Consider the following 22,583-nt stretch of genomic DNA (forward strand, 5'->3'; position numbering starts at 1 on the left):
TGACCTCTTCAATATTTTCACTTTAATCACGAAACACAGGTGCAACCTTTTTCTCTATCATGTTTTTCTGGAAATCACATTTCAAACCTTGACATTTCTACTTTATTATGAAACGAATAGGAGAAATTAATCCACCTCGTTAACTGTTTTTCTCCATGAAACCGTAATATGGTAGCGGTTTTGCAGGAATAATTTCAAAAATATGCAATACTATTACAATAAAATATCGACCTATTGAGAATTTCTTAAGATCTTAAAACGTGCTACGGAGTCAGACTGCATTTTGCAATGGTTTGTAGTTCTTTAAGCTGAACATGCCTTGCTTCCTGGTTCAGTAAAGGGGTCCTGAAAAGCCACGCCCACAGAACCATCAACGTATTCCAGCTGCCACCACAAATTAATCTCCGCCACACCGGCCGAGATCAGGCAGCGGGTCCCAGTCCAGCGTCCCGGTGTAAACTTGGCCAAAGAGAGTGAGGCGAACAAACGTAAAGAAAAATCCAAGCAATCCTTGTCGTTTTTTCAAAAGGTGACTTGCATAGAAAATTCTAAACTCAATTCTCACACGATAAGAGAGCAACAGGACTAGTGTACATGCACATTAGTATTATTATTATTTCTATTATTAAAACGTATTCTAGTAGTTGTTTTGTGTTGACACTTTTGTTTGTTTTTGTTTACAATGACATTAAATATAAACGGTCACAGGATATGACAGCTGTTACCATATATTGTGACCGTACTGTAACTTATAGCAAAACACTAAATAAGTGAACCAAACTGTTTCTGGTGAATGTTTTATTTCCCACAAAGCACAAAAATACTTTTGATAACTTATTTCAAAACTCTTACTGAAAATAGTATGTAAAAACAAAATACCTATAAATAATAGATTATATTATGACTCAATTTTCTTCATGTACAATTAACCCGTTTACATGCTGCAAAGTATAATACAAAGCCATTGGAAATTACAGAATTTCAACTAAACGTGTACTTTTTATTTAAAAGTTACATTTTCAAACATATGGTCTGTCAAAGGTTTCACTTGAAACTAATCATCTTTAAAAGATCAAAAACAAAATAAGAAGTATTTCTTTCTTATGTAAGTGCACATCTACTCTTCCAAATAAAAATTGTAAAGTAATTCCTCATAACTGTACAGTTATAGTAATAATAATCATGATAGTAATGACAGTAATAATAAAAAGGTATTTTTCAAGATAAACATATAAAAAAATACCATAAAAATGAACAACAATGATTATATGACAAACAGGGAAGAAAAGACGGTTCCATCTCAGCAAGCTGCTGGGGTTCGGATTTGCAACACAGTTGGCATGGTACCACCGGTCACATACATCACAGTGGATCTGTGAGAGTAAATGCAACAATAAGACATATTTGTAGGGGTCACATTACACATTAGTTATACAAATTTTACATAATGCAAGCTTTGTGCTTGTTAACTGTTAACTTAATAGAAATCACCTCATCCAGAATGTTATTCCAATGTGTTTTTGTTTATACATCATCTAATGCTTAATTGTCATGCTCTTGCCAGGGTGTCTGCTGCTGCACTCAGCAGTCAGGTTCATTGGCTGCACCTGTGATTCTCTGCCAGCAGCTCAGTCAAGCCAGTCATCTACATTTGTTTTTCTTCCCCTGTATACTGAGCTTCCAGAGTTCAATGTTGCCAGTTTATTTGAAAGCTTCAAATTGAGTAAATGTCCAGCGTTCCTTGCCTGCCTAACCTATTTTTGACCAAATCTTTTTTTTTTCTGGATTTTTCTGGAATTCCCCTGGATTTGCCCACGTTTGGACACCTCATTGGCTTTTGTTTTCTGGACATGACCTGGACTGTTCTCACAACCGCGATTTTTGCAAAGCCCTTTTATCTGTCAGCCTGTCAGAGATCAGGCCTGTCTTACGAACCTGCCTCAAGCTTCATCCCTGTCTGCCTGTCCCCTGTCATCCTTTCCAGACTCCAGATCAGGGTTTGTCTGCCTGCACCAAGGCTTGATTATTGTTTTAAATAAACATTTTAAAATGCAACACCGGTATCGGCTTCTCTTAATATCTGATTTTCTGTTGCCTATCACTTAAAAGTTTTATGGCACTAACATTTTTATATTTGACAGGAAAACACACTTTCTTCAACAGGTACAACCTGTCTCTATATATTTCCTTTGACTAATTTATTATTGTGCAAAACAATTACACACAGTGAAGATTTGAAGTACTTGCACCATGTGCAATTACATACACATTCTGCACAGCAGCAGACAAAAAGTCACTGCATCATGTGATTCACACTACAGAATAAATCATAGATAGATGTCTGTCCAATCTTCTCAACACTCCACTGTCATGCTACCTGAACAGAGCTTAGAACATTTTAAAGTACTGCAAACACCCAGGCTACTGCCTGTATTAGCTCATAGTAGTACATATATTTGTGAAACAAGTGGTCTGCATGTCACTAGTTGAACATAATTACCCATGTATTCGTTTTCTTCAGTTGTTTCTTCTGCTTGTCTCCAGTAGTTGTTTTCTCCCCACAATGGTGGCACAGCTCACTAAGATCATCAAGAGATAGTTCACAATAAATTATATTATTACAAACTACATCAAAGTTTTAGTCATTGCATTACTTTAAACTAGAAAGCAAAAAATTTAATTAAAATACTGGTCTCCATCATCAGCGTAAATGCAATATGTTTTCTGAATTGAGACACAGCTGACACGTCATTTCTAAACTGCAGGGATGCCTCTGCAAGTAGTTTTTCTGCATACTAATGATAAAACATAAAAAACATATAAACATGTGAAATACATGAAACACATTTCACATCTGTCACATTTGAAATCAATACTCATGGGGTGTTTCAGAATAAAATTAACATCTGGACCAAAGATTTCCTGTTATAAAAGACCTTCACATAAATTACACAGAAAAGACAAATCTACTTTGAGAACAAAAACTCCACAGGATGTTGAGTCCTTCTGAAGGGAGTGGGGCAGTGTACTTGCTGTCCATCTGGATACGGACAAGCCTCTTTTTCTGACGAAGGCCCTGTAAAGTATAAAGAAGAAAATATGTCAGTTCGATATTGTAAACCATATTTGTATGCTTTCAAAGCATAGTTATTTCAGTTCATTTTACTTTAATACCTTGTGAAAGTTAAGCATTGCTTTATTTTCAAACTGTCATTTCCCATGGGGTCCAAAACAACACTCCTTCTCTGTGAATGGTAGATTGCCTGTTAATTAGAGAAAACATTTCAATTTCTGAGCAAATATGACTAGCTATAAAAAACATTTATTATATATTTTTCATACTGCCAGTATCCAGTGACCAGGCTCATGAACTGCACCCAAAATAAGATGGTACTGATGTGGGTCACACTGAAAATTAAAGCAGTTAAATGAAATAGGTAAACATGTGTTTGGTCATTAAGTTCAGTGTAATACACTTAGAAAAACACAGAAAATATAATAAATAGTATAACTTATCTCAGTCCTTACCTTGAATCTTGAGGACTTTCCTTCCCAGATACGTGTCCACTCAAAAGAGTCTATGTGTAGAGCTTTTGTGTTTCCTCCCAAGTTATGTTTTTTCACTGCATTGGCTATGTATGCATTAAGAATCTAGAGAACAAATAAGTTTTTTTTTATCAGTGCAGACTTTGTTAAATTATTGAAAGATATCCAGCGCTTCAGATAAAACATTGAATCATTTTAACTAACCATAAATACATTTCCACCTCACTTTCAAGCTCTTGGTTTGGGCAAGTTCTGGCTATGTCCCAATAAAATAGTTTGTACGGGCCTATTTTTGCAAGCAAAACTTGGCAATTTTTGTCATCCCCTGCATCCTTCAAGCCTGTGTATAAATTATATAATTGTCATTTATGTAAAACATTTTAAGATTTATTAAAAATGTTACAATATATTGACAATGTTCAACAAGACAGACTTTTGCTTAAAGTTTATAAGATATTTACAGTTTTCATAAAAGGGTGTTACAGCAGCAGGAGGTGGTATGGCAAGAAATCTTCAAAAGAACTATCCACCTAGCAAGAGTCAACTATAACAAAATAAAAATAGGATCATTTTATGATCATTAGATTTTTAATGTTCAGAAATACGTAGTCAACATGTAAAACTGAAGATGAGTCTGTGTTTGTTTAGTCACTTCATAATGCTCTGGGATATCACAGAGATAGCTCGCTTTTCTGCCAAACATTAGCTTGAAAGGTGAGAATTGCGTTGTGAGCTGTTCTTTTGTCCTCAGTCTGTTCATTCACTTTTTGTAGTATGGCCATTTTTTGTAGTATGTTATTGCTCACCTCTGAATAGTGCCGTTCAGCCTCTCCACAAGCCCATTTGTTTGTGAGTGATAGGCAACACAGATACTTCTTTCAATTCCAAATATTTTGCAGACCTCTGTGTTGATCTGTACAGATTAATTATACATGTTTTAATTCAAAGTCAATTGACAAATTATTTGCCTAGATCAGTTAGTATGCGTTTAAGAACATCAAACTGATAAATAAATTTCAAGATGCAGTTTGTGACATCAGCAGCGGACTTGGTTGGAATGGGATATGCACTGACCCACCTCGTGCAGTAGTCAATAATAACGCAGATGTACTGGTTTCCTTGCTTGGTTTTTACCAACTTTCCAATAAGGTCCATTCCTATTAACTGAAATGGTACCTTAGCCTCGGAACATAGAAGAACATAATCATATTAAAGTCAATATCAACATGCACACACAAAAAAAATAAATAAATCCAGTAATGACTTTTTTGTTAATTTGCTGCTCGTCACAAAGTAATGTCTGTCTAACATTTGGACATGACATCTTTATCATGGCACTAATAACAATGAAAGAACAAAGGCTATATTGACCTACAGGGGTTGGACAATTAAACTGAAACACCTGGTTTTAGACCACAATAATTTATTAGTATGGTGTAGGGCCTCCTTTTGCGGCCAATACAGCGTCAATTCATCTTGGGAATGACATATACAAGTCCTGCACAGTGGTCAGAGGGATTTAAAGACATTCTTCTTGCAGGATAGTGGCCAGGTCACTACGTGATACTGGTGGAGGAAAACGTTTCCTGACTCGCTCCTCCAAAACACCCCAAAGTGGCTCAATAATATTTAGATCTGGTGACTGTGCAGGCCATGGGAGATGTTCAACTTCACTTTCATGTTCATCATACCAATCTTTCACCAGTCTTGCTGTGTGTATTGGTGTATTGTCATCCTGATACACGGCACCGCCTTCAGGATACAATGTTTGAACCATTGGATGTACATGGTCCTCAAGAATGGTTCGGTAGTCCTTGGCAGTGACGCGCCCATCTAGCACAAGTATTGGGCCAAGGGAATGCTATGATATGGGAGCCCAAACCATCACTGATCCACCCCATGCTTCACTCTGGGCATGCAACAGTCTGGGTGGTCCGCTTCTTTGGGGCTTCTCCACACCGTAACTCTCCCATATGTGGGGAAAACAGTAAAGGTGGACTCATCAGAGAACAATACTTGTTTCACATTGTCCACAGCCCAAGATTTGCGCTCCTTGCACCATTGAAACTGACGTTTGGCATTGGCATGAGTGACCAAAGGTTTGGCTATAGCAGCCCGGCCGTGTATATTGACCCTGTGGAGCTCCCGACGGACAGTTCTGGTGGAAACAGGAGAGTTGAGGTGCACATTTAATTCTGCCGTGATTTGGTCAGCCGTGGTTTTATGTTTTTTGGATACAATCCCGGTTAGCATCCGAACATCCCTTTCAGACAGCTTCCTCTTGCGTCCACAGTTAATCCTGTTGGATGTGGTTGGTCCTTCTTGGTGGTATGCTGACATTACCCTGGATACCGTGGCTCTTGATACATCACAAAGACTTGCTGTCTTGGTCACAGATGCGCCAGCAAGACGTGCACCAACAATTTGTCCTCTTTTGAACTCTGGTATGTCACCCATAATGTTGTGTGCATTTCAATATTTTGAGCAAAACTGTTCTCTTACCCTGCTAATTGAACCTTCACACTCTGCTCTTACTGGTGCAATGTGCAATCAATGAAGACTGGCTACCAGGCTGGTCCAATTTAGCCATGAAACCTCCCACACTAAAATGACAGGTGTTTCAGTTTCATTGTCCAACCCCTGTATGTACTAGTGAAAATAATTTCACGACTGGACTTACAGCATACAAGGACATCGACAGCACAAAGCATGCAAAAAAAAAAACAGTGTAAAATGTTTTATTAAGATTGTAACTTCATACACAAACAGCAGTAAAACAAGGCTAATACTAAAGACTAAAGTTGATTATGATCTAAAATACATCAGTGATTAAGCTTTTCACACACCATTGTGAATATGTTTTGCAAAAATGTTATTCCTAAAGGAACAAGCAACAATACAATCATAATTGCTTTTAGAAATATTAGAAAGATAATCAGAAACAAAAAGAGTTGTAACAAAAAATAACATCTCCAGTTATGGTTTTGGATTGAGCAGCAACTCTGAAACTGTGCAGTTACAGGTAGTTATACGTAGAAGATTATCGTTTACAATCAAAATGACTTCCATTTTGCACAATTAAACCAAATACTAATAAAAGGAACCAAAGAGAAAACTCCTCCGGCTTGGAAAAAACACTACAGCCCCATGTGTCCATTTTAGCTTCAGTGAAAGCCTTTTGGGTCCGTTTGAATCAACTCATTTATCAGCTTGTCAACTCTGCAGGCTGCCTACAGAAAACTGCTTTAAATTTCCATTTCAGCCCTTTAAGTTTCCATTAAATATTGAATTATGCACATTTTTACTGCCAAAAACCAAGCAGCAGATCATCAGATGTGTCCTTGGTTCAAAAAGCTCCACTTGTGGATCTCAGGAAAATCTTGCATATGGGTTTGGCCCACTCAGCCCTACAATGACAAAAAAAATAAAAAAAAAACCTTAAGTGCAACGTTTTTATTATTAATGAAAACAGTTAGAGGAAATTAATTCTGCTCAGGGAATCAAAGAATTGGCTACTTTTAACATTTATAACTATTTTCATGAACATTTGTGGAGTTTTATAGAATTAAAGGACTATTTAAAAAAAATTAGATGATGTGAAGATTCCTGTGATAAGAAACCAGTTATAATAAAAACTATATACAGTACCGCCCATAATTAATTGGCACCCCTCGTAAAGATGCATAAAACAAACTTTATATTTAATTTTTCTTTCCTTCAATAGCAAAGTCTAACCATCTATTTCAATTTTTGAATCAATCCTCAGTGGCAGAGTTGTTTGTACCCCTAATCTCTTTAAAAAACAGCATAATAGGCCTTTTTATTTATACTTTACTTTTTCAATTAATAAGGGCTTCTGCGAACTTCTAATTAGTAACCTATCACTTGTGAAATTGAAATAACAGAGAGGTCCATTCCATTCAAACACTGGCCATAAGCTTGATAAAGATTCATATTTATGTTGCCACCACGAGAGCAGGATGGTGAGGGGGGATAAAAAAGACTCCTCATTGGTAAAGAACTGCAGCAAAGTGTAGCATCTTGATGTCACTGAAGCTCCAAATAAACATTAGAAACCATCTACACTTCAAGTGACTTTTCCTCAGGCTGCGAGAAAAGAGCGATTTAAAAAAAAAAAAAGTTGTTTCTGTCCTACCATCTCAAACATAAATATTTGGAATTTGCCAAAGTCTTCATTGCTTTGATCAGTTGAAATTAAGATTGTGCTTTTGGACAAAGCTCCAGGTACATCGGCATGAGACAAATGATGAATATCTGGAAATGCACATCATGCCCACTGTTAAGTGCGGTGGAGGACTTGTGATGCTGTGGGTCTGTTTTGTCTTGTAAAAGTTCTAAAAATCTTGTTTTCATCCAAAAATCTGGCGGACTCTGGCAGTTAGAAAATAATCATTGGGTGTTTTAACAGGATAATAATTCAAAAGACATGGTCAAATCAACATAGTAGTGGTTCAGACACAGAATCTATCATATTCCATGGCAATCATAGTCACAGCATCTAAATCCAACAGAAAGCTGAAGAGAAGAGAACACATGAGAGCTCTAATCTTGTCAAATGTCATAAGAATTAAGTGCTATTCTATCGGGGATTGTGGTTTGCCAGCACGGGTGTCAATAAACATGCCACTGGTAACCAAATTACATCAGAAAAACTCACCGTATTTTTGCCTGATCTCCTGGTGTCTCTGATTCATCTCCGCTCTCCTGTAAAGACAGAACAACCCTCCATGAGCCACAAAGGAATTAATTCCTCAACCTGTCCAGCAACTGCAGAAGTCACAACCAGTTTGGGCTGATTACAGAATGACGTTTGCATTTTCCCCTCATCTGCACTGTGCTATGTAAGAAACCTGATACAGATCATGACTTTCAAAACAGCAGCAGCTGGTGGCACAACAACTTTGTTTTCTTAATCAGAAATCATAAAGAACAGTAAACTAGCTGTAATATTTATCTTAATATACTGTACACATAATCGTATAACTGCATAGCCTCTGAAAAATATATATGCTTGAAATAAATATATAGTATATTTTTATTCCCTGTACATCCATAGTAAAGTCATGGCAAACAACATACAGACTCACAGTGCTTTGCAAACGTAAATATATTGTCCCTTTAACATTTTCCGATTTTATAATGGTACAACAACAAACGTTATTGTATTTAATTAAAATGTTATGTCAACAGCATCCTGAAGACCAAGGGACACAACAGACAGTTCAGGGAGAATGTTGTAGAGAGGTTTAAAGCAGGGTTAGGTAGTAAAATAATATCTCAAACTTTGAAAATCTTAAAGAACGTTTTGGCCTAATTGAAAAATACTACGTGTGGTGGAAAACTAATACTGTACACACCATCTGCAAACGGAAACATAGTAGTGGCAGCATCATGCTGTGGACATGTTTTTCTTAACAGAGACAGGAAAGCTGCTCAGAGTTGATACAGTGAGAGCTACAACAGCATAGACTAAAGCAGGGGTCGGCAACCCAAAATGTTGAAAGAGCCATATTGGACCAAAAACAAATCTGTCTGGAGCCGCAAAAAATTAAAAGCCTTATATAAGCCTTATAATGAAGGCAACACATGCTGTAAGTGTATATTAGCTATGTTAACCTACTATCAAAATGACTAAGTAGGCTACAAATACATAATAAGCAGTCATGATTAAATGTTTATTTTCCCTGCAGCACATCCTGGAGAGAATGACGCACCACTTGACTACTCTGCTGTACGACGGTGCTTTAAGTTTAACTTCCATTACAATATTAATGTATTATGTTTTGTTGCATTGATGAAATTACAGAAATACAATAAAGAAATCAGATTTTTGATGTCATTTTTATTTTGAGGATTCGAAAAAAACGGAACGTGCATAACAGGCCTCCTGTAATTTCAGACCTCATCATGGAAATAAAATGCAGTCCTCTTCAATCCTCAATAATACTATACAATCCTATTCTCTTTCCCCCCTTACCTGGGCAACAGACAGAGTGCCATAAAACAGCAGCCTTTTGAAAAGGTAAAGTGAATAAAATTTAAATAATACAGTTTTAGTTTGATTTCTGTGCATCATCCTCTTCTCTTTAGTTTTCTGCAAATGCTAAGTCAGTGCAAGGGTAAAACGCAGCAGCATCCTCTTCTTTTTTGACACAACGCAGTCATCCTCGGACCTGAGCAACAAAACACATTAATATCCCTATGTGCCATTCCAAATATATACTGCCAAAAATCAGAAATCACTTTATAAAAAAAGCCACTTTATTACTAAATATGTGCCTATAACAGGATTGTGTTCTTACCCATTTAATGTGACTTCTGTTTTCGGACATCACTGGACAGCTTCTCAACATGTAAGATGTAACTTTAATCTTCACGCAACACCGCAAGGTTTCATCTGTAAGGCGGGTGCGGTATTTGGATTTGATGTAGTTCAGGTTTGAGAATATCTGGACAGGCATGTTGATGCAAAGATGGATAATGCTCCAAATGCATATTTCGTCATGTTCCTATAACTGTCAGGAAGAGCATTCCATGTTTCAAACACAAGTTTCTCAGGTGTTAGGAGGCTTTCAATTTCGCTCCATTTGTGGCTTTGGGCAAGCTGGGCTTTCTGGCGAGTGACGTCTTCAAGCTCAGCTGTCAGACTTTTGAATTTGGACACCGACAAATCTTTGTCAGCTATATCGGCCATTTCCATTTCAAGGTCAGCTTGATTTACTCCTGGGAATGTGTTCAACAAGGACAGGTCAATCTCCAGGGGTGTGACAGGGAAAGAAAGTGTCATTTTTTCCTTTTGGAACTCGTTAAATCTGCTCCCAAATGCAGTTTGCATATCAACGATCGCACCTTGTAAATAATCACCGTTGAGTGTGTGATCGTGGTGGGCTTCTTTGAACTCTCTCAGGGAGGGGAAGTGAGAGAGTGTGCCTCGCTGTACATCTCTGGCCAATACAGTCAGCTTGTGCTCGAATGACAAAATAGCTTCCAGCATTTACAGTGCATTGTTTCCCCGCCCCTGGAGACTTTTATTCAGCATGTTTAGGCGACTTGTGCAGTTTTTCCAGCCACTCAGTATCTTCCAGTTACGGGTAGTTCAGGTCTTTCCTTTTCAGGAATGTTTTCACGTGTTCTAAACAGGCAACGAAACAACGTAAAACTTTACCCCCGGACAGCCATCGGACTTTGTTGTGTAGTAGGAGATCGGAATATTTGCTGCTAACTTCGTCTAACAATGCACGGAACTGACGGTGGTTTAATGCTTTTGCAATCATCTTGTTCACCATCTCGATGACAAGGTTCATCACCTCCATACACTCTGGTGGGAATTTTTGTGCACACAGTGCTTCTTGGTGCAAGATGCAGTGAAATGCAAGCAGATTTCGATCCAACGCTTTTTGTAGTAAAGTCACAAACCCCTTTTGTGATACTGGGTGCCCCAGCTGTAGCCACTGAAATCAGGTGGTTGGTGTTTATTCCATTGTCATTTAAACACTTCAGCACAGAGTTCACATCCCTGCATAACAGCGCTACCTGTTCAATATCGATCACATCACATGACTCATCACAGGAAATTGAGTAGGCCGGCCTATGCTGGAGCTGAAGTAATGTCCTTGATTTGCTGATTGGTAACTTTGCCTGCTATTTTAATGGCCCTTTCTTTAACTGTCTTTGTACATCTTTAATTTTCTGTATTATAGCGGTTTTGTTTTTGAAGTTTGAAAATGGGTGCACTGATATTTTAATGAATGAATCTTGATGTAGCCACCATCTATGAACGGTTTTCCACGCTTTATTATCTCCCGGGTTGCAACAAAACTAGCAGCAGTAGTGGAGTTTGGAGATGCAATCTAAATCTTTCTTTGCGGTCCTCTAATTTCCCCAGAAGTAATGCAATCGCACTTTTTCTCTCACTCTAACTAGGTACTCGGCTGCAAATGTAGCATGCCTTCCCTGGAAATGTCTCGCCACATTACTCTTTTTGTTATTTGACAACTTCTCATTACAAAGCAAACGTGTTGGCAATCCTTCCGCATTGGCAATGAAAGCGAATGATTCGGTCCAAGAACTGATGAATCCTCTGTTCTCCTCAGCTATCGTTCTTTTTTTCCCTTTTGGGATCCATGGCCCATCACACACCCAAATATTAAAACAAAAAATATATTTCCCCCCATTTTTTCCAATTTTCATACATTTTTGAAAAAGCTCCAGGGAGCCACTAGGGCGGCGCTAAAGAGCCGCATGTGGCTCCAGAGCCATGGGTTGCCGACCCCCGGACTAAACCATACCCTCTGTTAGAATGGACCAGTCAAAAGTCCAGACATAAAGCCTACTAAGGATCTGTGGCAAGGGGGCTAAATATTAATGCATAACACAATTCACATTTTTGTTCATGATACACTTTGAAAACCTTGCATCGTTTTCTTTCGACTTCAAAATCATGCACAACTCTGTGTTGATCTTTTACATAAATTCCCAATAAAGTACACATGAAGTTTGTGGTTGTAACATGACAGCATATGGAGACTTTAAGGCGTATGAATACTTCGGCAAGGCATTGCAAATTTAAACTATGTTTAGGAGCGGAAGTTGAAATGAATACAAAAACAATTCAGCAACCTTTACTCAGACATTAGAAATACTCTACAGTGTGGAAATATAAATGCCTTATCATTAGTAGCTAAAGCTAAGATATATTTGGGATTTGCTGCTTATAGATTGATTATTATTAGGAGTTTTTAGTTATGCTTTTGAGAGTTAGAAAAATCCTTAAACAGTAGCTTCTAGTGTGGTCACACAATGAGTGTTTATTACTCAAGGTTAAAGCTTGCAGGTGTTTTCTGTCTGTATCGTGAGAAGCCAACAGTGGATTAGGGAGGCATGGTAACTCTTCTCCCTGAAGATTCCTGAAGACGTGTGGGAAACTCACCTTCAGCAAAAGAATGTGTGAGAAACTGAGAAGGGCTGCACAACAAATGTAAAATGTATATTTCTTGTAGTATGTGTGTCTTCAATAAAAGAACGGTGCAGGGGAGATAAAAACAGATGTGTTCCTGACTACGCAGATGCAGCACCTCTCTTCCCCGGCCAGGTGAATCAGCTTCAACCTCTTGTCCGTGTTTTGTTTTCTTAGACATTTAAGTTTAGTTTTTCTCGTGCAGAATTAAGATGCTTTGACCAAATAAACGAACACACAGGAGTTTAGAAGGACAACTCCAACAACAGTCAAAACAGAAACAAACTTCATGTCATGCTCTTTGATATTAATCATCACCTTTCCTCCTGCTTGGTTTTCGTCTTATTGGCCTGTCTCTCCATCTTGGCCTCAAATCGTTTGGATCTGACACACAGAAGAATTAGTGTCAGAAAAATATTTAATTATTCATGAGAAAATGGGCACATTTAAGGTATCCACATCAAGGCTGACACAAATAAACCACACATCAAAGCAAAAACAATAAGGCCCAAAAGGGATCTGAAACAAACCTACCACAAAACACGACACTTATCTGGAAGGCCTACACGTATATACTGTCTTTGACATCTTATTCCAATCATCATTGTAGAATAAACCAATAATATGCTAAACTAAAGGAAGTAATCATACCAACCTTTCCTGTAAAAACATATTGTTAACGTGTGCATGTTTTTGACATGACTAACTGTGGCTCAGTAGGAAGAGTCTGATGTCTTGCAATCAGAAGGTTGTGGGTTTGACTCCAGCTTCCTCTTGCCATATGTCGATGTGCCCCTGGGCAAGGCACTTAACCTCAAGTTGCCTACCGATCTGCGTATCAGTGTATGAATGTGTGAGCGTTAGTGAGTGTGAATGTGGCTCTAGTGCAAAGCGCTATGAGTGGTCTGTATGACTGGAAAGGCGCTATAAGTTCAGTCCAATTACCATTTACTAAATGAAGAAGAAAAAAGCAACTAGATGGCTCATTTTGCTTCTTAAAAAAAAAAAAGAGTGAAACAAGCCACTAGTTACTTACCCAAAGTTCTCACACTTGCAGCAGCAGAACATGCAGACCAAGACAGCAATGATGAGAACCGCACCAAGCACAGACAGGGTGATTATCAACGTCTGGAAGTTCACTACAGAAATAATGAAACAAATATTGTTTACAAATATTCACAATACCAACATATATAATTTGCCTGACTGCAGCATCAGCTTTTAATTCAATGTCATATTTAGAAAATGCTAATTTAGGTAATTTAAGCAATTTGGTCCCAACAGGAACCAACCAATGTGGGGTCCGAAGTTCCTTCTCAGAAATAAATAGATTTTTATGTTATGAATGTTACAGCAGTTAAAAACAGAATCTGTGTCCTCTCGAAACAGTAAAAAAAACACCTTAAAAGGATGATGGTGCAGGATCATTACTCTTTAGCCCTTTAAGATCACAACCTTCCTTCTATGATCTACACATGTTCATTATGCCTCACGATCTACTAAGGTCCTGACACGACAAGGGGGTTGAAGTCATCGTATCAACATTACACCCCTGATCCAACTTAGAAGGTTGTAATAAATCCATAAGCACTATAAACTGTAAGCAGTAATTACAGAATGAGCACAAAGCAAAGGCCGCAGCAGCAACTCAGTTCATGGGTACACAGAGAGCAGTGATATTTTAGCATCCTCCTCTGTCGGACCTGAGAATTATGTTGACCAGTAGAAGAAGGGAATAACCGTCTGAGGACTCCTCACAACTTTCCATTTAGAGCACTGAATGCTTTTAAGCAGCATGCATGAGGAGCGTAACACAGACTTCATCACTGGGGAAATCCCCAAGGGCAAATCCACTGCAGGTGAATTAAATTCAATTAAATTCATAAATAATTTAATTAGCCCAAAGGGAAATTAAATGTTGTTGTAGCTCATATTATGAAGGTTTCTTCAAAGAGCCGTTGTAGATGCTGATGGCTGTGGGCAGGTAGGATCTCCTGTAGCGCTCCGTCTTACAGCAGATCTGAAGAAGCCTCTGACTGAAGACACTCTGTTGTTGTAGGACAGTCTCATGAAGAGGATGCTCAGTGTTCTCCATAATGTTCTTCATTTTATGAAGAATCCATCTTTCCACAATGATCTCCAGAGGTTCCAGAGGAGTCCCCAGAACAGAGGCAGCCTTTTTTATCAGCTTGTTGAGCTTTTTTAAGTCCCTGGTTCTGATGCTGCTTCCCCAGCAGATGATGGTAGAAGAGATCACACTTTCCACAACAGACTTATAGAAGATACGCAGCATCTTGCTGCAAACTTCAAAGGACCTAAGCTTCCTCAAGAAGTACAGTCTGCTCTGTCCCTTCTTGTAGATGGCTTCACAGTTGCATCTCCACTCTAGTCTGTTGTCCAGGTGAACACCGAGGTATTTATACTCCTGCACCATCTCCACTTCTTCTCCCATGAAATAGTGTTGGACCTATTCATGTTTCTCTTAAAATCTACAATCATCTTCTTTATTTTAGTCATGTTCAAGATTAGGTCCAAAAGGGTCCAGAAGGGTGCAAGTCGTAAGCCCAACCCGTTTAATTTAGCAATGCCAAAATGAGCTGAACGCACACAGGCCCACTGACCTCAGCGAATCGCCTTGTAGGCTGTGGAAAGACAAAGTGATCCGTAATGAGGGATCTGGGGTGGTGTCCTTGTTGCAGAACTTTGATGTCAAATGGGCTTTTGATAAGCAGTGTCCCCCCATTTCAGTCATGGAAATGAATGTCTTTCATGAACGACAATGCTGAACAGAACAAAAAATTTAAGCTGTAATAATGACCATACATTTCCTGTAAAACTTTTGCAACCACTGATTTAAATAACTAAAAATCTGAATTTGGGATAAATAAATAAAATTAAATCTTAAGGAGACCTCTCCCTCTGTTTGAATGTGTTTCAGTCAGCTGAAGTATTGTGCATTCTGGGAAAATGCATTTGCCCTTTAACAGATTTCTTGTTTCTGCTTTTTTTGTCGCATCTAAAGGTTTCAGATCATCAAACAAGGTCTGATAGCAAACAAAGATAATCAGAGTAAATGCAGGAATTATTTTCAAATTATTTCATTTATCAGGGAACAATATGAGATCCAAACCAACCTAGCTCTCTGTGAAAAAGTGATCCCCCTCTTTGAAATAAGAATAATAATATGAATAACTACATTAACAATGCAGTCCAATGCAACTGCCTGTTCTATAAAATCAAGAAATGAGTTAAAAAAGAACCTGTCTGACAACATGAAGTAGATTAAAAGAGCTCAAAAATCAAAAACCTGTGCCCTCATCAAAAGACAATCAACAAAAGATGAGAAACAGTCATTGATATCCATCAGTCTTGAAAAGGTTACAAAGATGTTTTTAAGACTTCGAGACTCCAGCCCGCCACAATGAGAGTAGTGAAAACATAGAGCAGCGCTCAGCCTTCCCAACAGTGCCTAGCCTACCAAAATAACCCCAGGAGGAAATCAACAGCCCATTTCCAATCATAATTCGACATTAAACACACAACCACTACCCACATATTTCACTTTGTTCTGTCCCATGTGTGCTTACGCAACCTGCTTTGGTTTACAACTCACAGCACTCACCTAAGCAATGTTGTTCTGAAATTAAAATTCTATGATAATTAACCTTTAGGTGTTACAGAAAAAAACAACTGAAATCTGCAAAGGAGCAAACACATTTTCACAGCACTGTGGCAATTTTTCAATATTGCAATATTGAAATCACAACTATTCAACAAGATAGTAAATACCCTACATTTGTAGCATATAAAAAACAAAAGAGTAGATCTGCAGTGCAGAATGCGGTAGATTTTCTTTAATTAAATGTTTTGTGTAATCATTTGAAACTGAAATTGTAACACACATACCATTACTTGCACAGACCTATGAATTATCTTTTAAGACCGACTCGACATACCCTGTGGGCATGTCTTGAAACACGTGTTCGTACGAACTCATGTTGGAACATTTGTTTTCAACCTCATGAATTCAGCACAACGTCAGTACTGACAATAGACCTTGGTTTCCATTTTTTAAACACTACAAGAAAGTATAAAAAACTGTAGAGCTTACCGACATAAACATGGCAATGCATGACTTAACATTAGTATGCGTATACATACCTGTCTGCATTCTGAAATACATATAGATACCAATAGTAAAGGAGCACTCTATGTGTTACATTAACGCTCAGCTTGGACTCCTGCTTTACTTGCACTGCTTTACTTGCACAATGATCACCTGCACTGTTGTATTGCTCTTGCATCTTATACTGCTCTACAGGTCCTTCTCAAAATATTAGCATATTGTGATAAAGTTAATTATTTCCCATAATGTCATGATGAAAATTTAACATTAATATATTTTAGATTCATTGCACACTAACTGAAATATTTCAGGTCTTTTATTGTCTTAATACGGATGATTGTGGCATACAGCTCATGAAAACCCAAAATTCCTATCTCACAAAATTAGCATATCATTAAAAGGGTCTCTAAACGAGCTATGAACCTAATCATCTGAATCAACGAGTTAACTCTAAACACCTGCAAAAGATTCCTGAGGCTTTTAAAACTCCCAGCCTGGTTCATCACTCAAAACCCCAATCATGGGTAAGACTGCCAACCTGACTGCTGTCCAGAAGGCCACTATTGACACCCTCAAGCAAGAGGGTAAGACACAGAAAGACATTTCTGAACGAATAGGCAGTTCCCAGAGTGCTGTATCAAGGCACCTCAGTGGGAAGTCTGTGGGAAGGAAAAAGTGTGGCAGAAAACGCTGCACAACGAGAAGAGGTGACCGGACCCTGAGGAAGATTGTGGAGAAGGGCCGATTCCAGACCTTGGGGGACCTGCGGAAGCAGTGGACTGAGTCTGGAGTAGAAACATCCAGAGCCACCGTGCACAGGCGTGTACAGGAAATGGGCTACAGGTGCCGCATTCCCCAGACCTGGGCTACAGAGAAGCAGCACTGGACTGTTTCTCAGTGGTCCAAAGTACTTTTTTCGGATGAAAGCAAATTCTGCATGTCATTCGGAAATCAAGGTGCCAGAGTCTGGAGGAAGACTGGGAAGAAGGAAATGCCAAAATGCCAGAAGTCCAGTGTCAAGTACCCACAGTCAGTGATGGTCTGGGGTGCTGTGTCAGCTGCTGGTGTTGGTCCACTGTGTTTTATCAAGGGCAGGGTCAATGCAGCTAGCTGTCAGGAGATTTTGGAGCACTTCATGCTTCCATCTGCTGAAAAGCTTTATGGAGATGAAGATTTCATTTTTCAGCACAACTTGGCACCTGCTCACAGTGCCAAAACCACTGGTAAATGGTTTACTGACCATGGTATCACTGTGCTCAATTGGCCTGCCAACTCTCCTTACCTGAACCCCATAGAGAATCTGTGGGATATTGTGAAGAGAACGTTGAGAGACTCAAGACCCAACACTCTGGATGAGCTAAAGGCCGCTATCAAAGCATCCTGGGCCTCCATAAGACCTCAGCAGTGCCACAGGCTGATTGCCTCCATGCCACGCCGCATTGAAGCAGTCATTTCTGCAAAAGGATTCCCGACCAAGTATTGAGTGCATAACTGTACATGATTATTTGAAGGTTGACGTTTTTTTGTATTAAAAACACTTTTCTTTTATTGGTCGGATGAAATATGCTAATTTTGTGAGATAGGAATTTTGGGTTTTCATGAGCTGTATGCCAAAATCATCCGTATTAAGACAATAAAAGACCTGAAATATTTCAGTTAGTGTGCAATGAATCTAAAATATATGAATGTTAAATTTTCATCATGACATTATGGAAAATAATGAACTTTATCACAATATGCTAATATTTTGAGAAGGACCTGTATATTTACTCTCACTCACTTAAAACTGTGCACATATATTTATATTATATTGTAGATATGTTTATACTGTTTAATTTGTACTGTATTGCACCGACTACGCCAAAACAAATTCCTTGTATGTCCAAAAACGTACTTGGCAATAAAGCTTTTCTGATTCTGATTCTGATTAAAAAAGTTAAACAAAGACGTGTGTATTTAAAACTTGTTTGACCACCGTCTGTTAATACTTTAATGACGTAAGCATCAGCCAAAACAATCAGGACACCTGTACTCTAAAGGTACAATAAAAGGGTTTAAAAGAGACATGTGAAAAATATTCCTTTTGAAAATCCTTAGAACAGTTAGATCCCACAGAAGAAACTGGTTTATTTATAAAAACTGTGGCTTTGAGAAGCTGATATTTAAGGGCCTGGTTCAATCATAAGGCAGGGGGCGATGATTTTATTTTGGACAGAAAAGCAAAAATTCCTACTGCTTCTGAAGTATAAAACGCTGTCTGCATTATATATTGGTTATTTTTATACATTGACTGATATGTAAAATTAATATTCTCAAAATTTAGCAGCAGCTTAGTAACTAGCCTTATTTCACGGATTAGACCCCTGTTCTCTTTACAAAGTAACATAAGCATAACAAGCTAATATTAGCGGACTAACTAAGCCAGGTTTTCGCTCAGAGTAGTAGCCTTGCTTCAGCCAGCTAATTGGCAGTGTGTAGCAAAATGTGGAGGAGGGGCATCTGAACATGACCATGTGTGGCGTTCACTTTTTGAAGAACTTTATATTTAACAATGCTGTTTTTTGCATGAGGAACCTGAAGTGAGCACATCTTTTTTGTGCAGAATAGAGTCGTGACATTTACCTTTAAGAATTTGACGACTCCTCTGTGTGTGTGTGTGTGTGTGTGTGTGTGTGTGTGTGTGTATGAGAGTTCAGACTACTGCATACACATATATCCGTCTCCGTGGGGACCTGCTATTGCTACTGTATGTTTCTCCCCAGACTTTAAAGTTGACTTCAACATCTTCCGCTTTGCTTTAAACATAAAGAATAAGTTAAAGTCCTGTGCCCACCATCACAATGAGATGTGCCTGCAGAGCAGTCTGATACAGGCAACAAGTGAGAGTTTGCAGGAACAGCAGAGATAAACAAAGTGACGAAGTCGCAGCTTAATGCATTTAGTCACTTCTGTATAAAAGTACTCATTTCTAAAATGCAACCGAAATAACAGCCTAGCGTTTGTCCTTAATTTAGTTGACGTATTTAAGCTGAATATTTTAAAAGAGGAACACCAAAGGTATAGTTCTTTAATTAAAAACAGCTTTAATGAAGAAGTTATTCTGACAACTAAAAGATGAAAACCTGTGAATAAAAAGATGACTTTTTGAGGGTCGGCCTCATTATTATGCAGGTTGTGAGGACAAAGTGAACAAGAGAAATCTAAACAGTGGTAAATAAGATTTCAAACCAGAGGCAACAAATTATAGATGATGATATAAAAAGCAGAATAATATACGTATTTTATTTATTTTAGAAAAAAGATTTGTAAATGAAAGCGTTCACAAGCTGAAACTAAGACTCCGAACTTAGTTCAGATTGTTTAGGTGCTGAACTATAAAAACAAAATTTACCAGTGTGAACTGAACACTGAACTAGATCTTCAGGAGGTTGAACTTGCACAAAACTTTCCATGGTTCAGAAAAACAGAGAAAACCCAAGTCTTTTAAGCTGTCAAAACTTCAGATCAGTGCAGTAACTTAAATGAGTTATTTTCACTAAAATAAACCAGTCATGTACAGGGGTTGGACAATTAAACTGAAACACCTGGTTTTAGACCACAATAATTTATTAGTATGGTGTAGGGCCTCTTTTTGCGGCCAATACAGCGTCAATTCGTCTTGGGAATGACATATACAAATCCTGCACAGTGGACAGAGGGATTTTAAGCCATTCTTCTTGCAGGATAGTGGCCAGGTCACTACGTGATACTGGTGGGGGAAAACATTTCCTGACTCGCTCCTCCAAAACACCCCAAAGTGGCTCAATAATATTTAGATCTGGTGACTGTGCAGGCCATGGGAGATGTTCAACTTCTCTTTCATGTTCGTTAAACCAATCTTTCACCAGTCTTGCTGTGTGTATTGGTGCATTGTCATCCTGATACACGGCACCATCTTCAGGATACAATGTTTGAACCATTGGATCCACATGGTCCTCAAGAATGGTTTGGTAGTCCTTGGCAGCGACGCGCCCATCTAGCACAAGTATTGGGCCAAGGGAATGCCATGATATGGCAGCCCAAACCATCACTGATCCACCCCCATGCTTCACTCTGGGCATGCAACAGTCTGGGTGGTACGCTTCTTTGGGGCTTCTCCACACCGTAACTCTCCCGGATGTGGGGAAAACAGTAAAGGTGGACTCATCAGAGAACAATACATGTTTCACATTGTCCACAGCCCAAGATTTCGCTCCTTGCACCATTGAAACCGACGTTTGGCATTGGCATGAGTGACCAAAGGTTTGGCTATAGCAGCACGGCCGTGTATATTGATCCCGTGGAGCTCCTGACGGACAGTTCTGATGGAAACAGGAGAGTTGAGGTGCACATTTAATTCTGCCGTGATTTGGGCAGCCGTGGTTTTATGTTTTTTGGATACAATCCGGGTTAGAACCCGAACATCCCTTTCAGACAGCTTCCTTTTGCGTCCACAGTTAATCCTGTAGGATGTGGTTCGTCCTTCTTGGTGGTATGCTGACATTACCCTGGATACCGTGGCTCTTGATACATCACAAAGACTTGCTGTCTTGGTCACAGATGCGCCAGCAAGACGTGCACCAACAATTTGTCCTCTTTTGAACTCTGGTATGTCACCCATAATGTTGTGTACATTTCAATATTTTGAGCCAAACTGTGCTCTTACCCTGCTAATTGAACCTTCACACTCTGCTCTTACTGGTGCAATGTGCAATCAATGAAGACTGGCTACCAGGCTGGTCCAATTTAGCCATGAAACCTCCCACACTAAAATGACAGTTGTTTCAGTTTTATTGTCCAACCCCTGTAAATCTAATCTGTGAATGTGTATTTCTTACTCCAGCAGAGTCCCCAGCGGGCGTCATCTAGCGGGCAAAGTGAATGGGGTGGAAGGATGGTCTGCACCGGATACGTTACACATAACTCTGTCTTGATGCACCAGAGGCACTGCAAACAAACGCACACAGAGATCACTTTACTCAAACAAATGTCAGATTTCAATGTATTCATGCTAGTTGCATGTTGAGCTACATGACAAACCCATACACCGAATGGAAGGAAGAGACTGGTTACGAATCAGTTACCCCTCAAACCAGTCCAACAGGTTTGAACGTGGAAGACGAGCAACCAGCTAAAGCACCTCCACCTCGGACACATGTATTTCTCTGTCATGCATTAACAATTTTGTAGAGCCAGTATGAGATTATCTGAGCAGAAATCTGGACTCACCGTCACATTTCTCAGACATTCCTCACAGCTTGTCCCATTTTTTGTCTCACACACTGTTGGGGAGGGGAAATAAAGCTGGTTTAATTAGTGAAAAACAGGATTTTCTTTTAAAGCTGAAACCATTCTAGATCAAAAGGGGAGGTCCAACTAGCTCTGATATTACACAGATAAGAGCTTGAAATCCTAATTTTAAATACATTGATTACTGTTTGTTTTATTTATTCAGAGAGTTTAAAAAAAATAATAATTTAAAAACATGAAATTACTGACCAAATATATATTCGGGGAAAAGTTCAATAAAGATTTTAAGTTGCAAAATAACGATTCTTATTACATTAAATTCCGCCGCTAAATGTGCCATTTATTTATAGGTCATCGGTCACTTGTCTCCGTTCCTACCGTGCTCAGGTGTGGACTCGTCGGCCAAAACTGTCGCCAAACCAGAAACAAGAAGGAGAGCTGGGAGGAAAATCCACAAACACTTCATCATACAGCCGCTTCAACGACACTGATTCTCCACAGTTTTCTTCTTCGTCAAAGCTTTATATTTTAAAACCTGTGAGACACAGGAGAGGCCGAAAGTAGAAACGTTTTGCCAGCTCCTGGTAAACAGGAGAAACTCGAAACCGAAGTTACCGAGAAGGAAACAACACTGCGACGCAACCCCGTGACGCAGCGCAGACAAAG

General features: G+C 38.9%; 1 protein-coding gene and 1 long non-coding RNA gene across 5 annotated transcripts; both read right to left on the minus strand.

Moving 5' to 3' along the window:
* Positions 1-801: 801 nt before the first annotated feature.
* Positions 802-5,034, minus strand: LOC124855770. Of its 4 annotated transcripts, XR_007035142.1 has the most exons (7): positions 4,625-5,034; positions 4,353-4,459; positions 3,529-3,651; positions 3,343-3,408; positions 3,175-3,263; positions 2,501-3,076; positions 802-1,373 (listed from the first exon to the last, which is right to left on the minus strand). It is a non-coding gene; the product is annotated as an uncharacterized LOC124855770 (long non-coding RNA). The 4 variants fall into 4 exon arrangements; XR_007035141.1 differs by having other exon boundaries at positions 3,529-4,459; XR_007035140.1 differs by having other exon boundaries at positions 4,353-5,034.
* Positions 5,035-6,268: 1,234 nt separating this feature from the next.
* pttg1ipa (PTTG1 interacting protein a) lies at positions 6,269-22,567 on the minus strand. Its single transcript, XM_047393038.1, has 7 exons — positions 22,296-22,567; positions 21,897-21,949; positions 21,506-21,614; positions 13,560-13,662; positions 12,842-12,907; positions 8,225-8,271; positions 6,269-6,953 (listed from the first exon to the last, which is right to left on the minus strand). The coding sequence occupies exons 1-7, from the start codon at positions 22,384-22,386 to the stop codon at positions 6,916-6,918; spliced, it is 507 nt and encodes a 168-aa protein (XP_047248994.1). The 5' UTR covers positions 22,387-22,567; the 3' UTR covers positions 6,269-6,915.
* Between the last annotated feature and the right edge of the window lie 16 nt (positions 22,568-22,583).

The sequence above is a fragment of the Girardinichthys multiradiatus genome, chromosome 19 (assembly GCF_021462225.1).
Source record: "Girardinichthys multiradiatus isolate DD_20200921_A chromosome 19, DD_fGirMul_XY1, whole genome shotgun sequence".
Taxonomy (NCBI): domain Eukaryota; kingdom Metazoa; phylum Chordata; class Actinopteri; order Cyprinodontiformes; family Goodeidae; genus Girardinichthys; species Girardinichthys multiradiatus.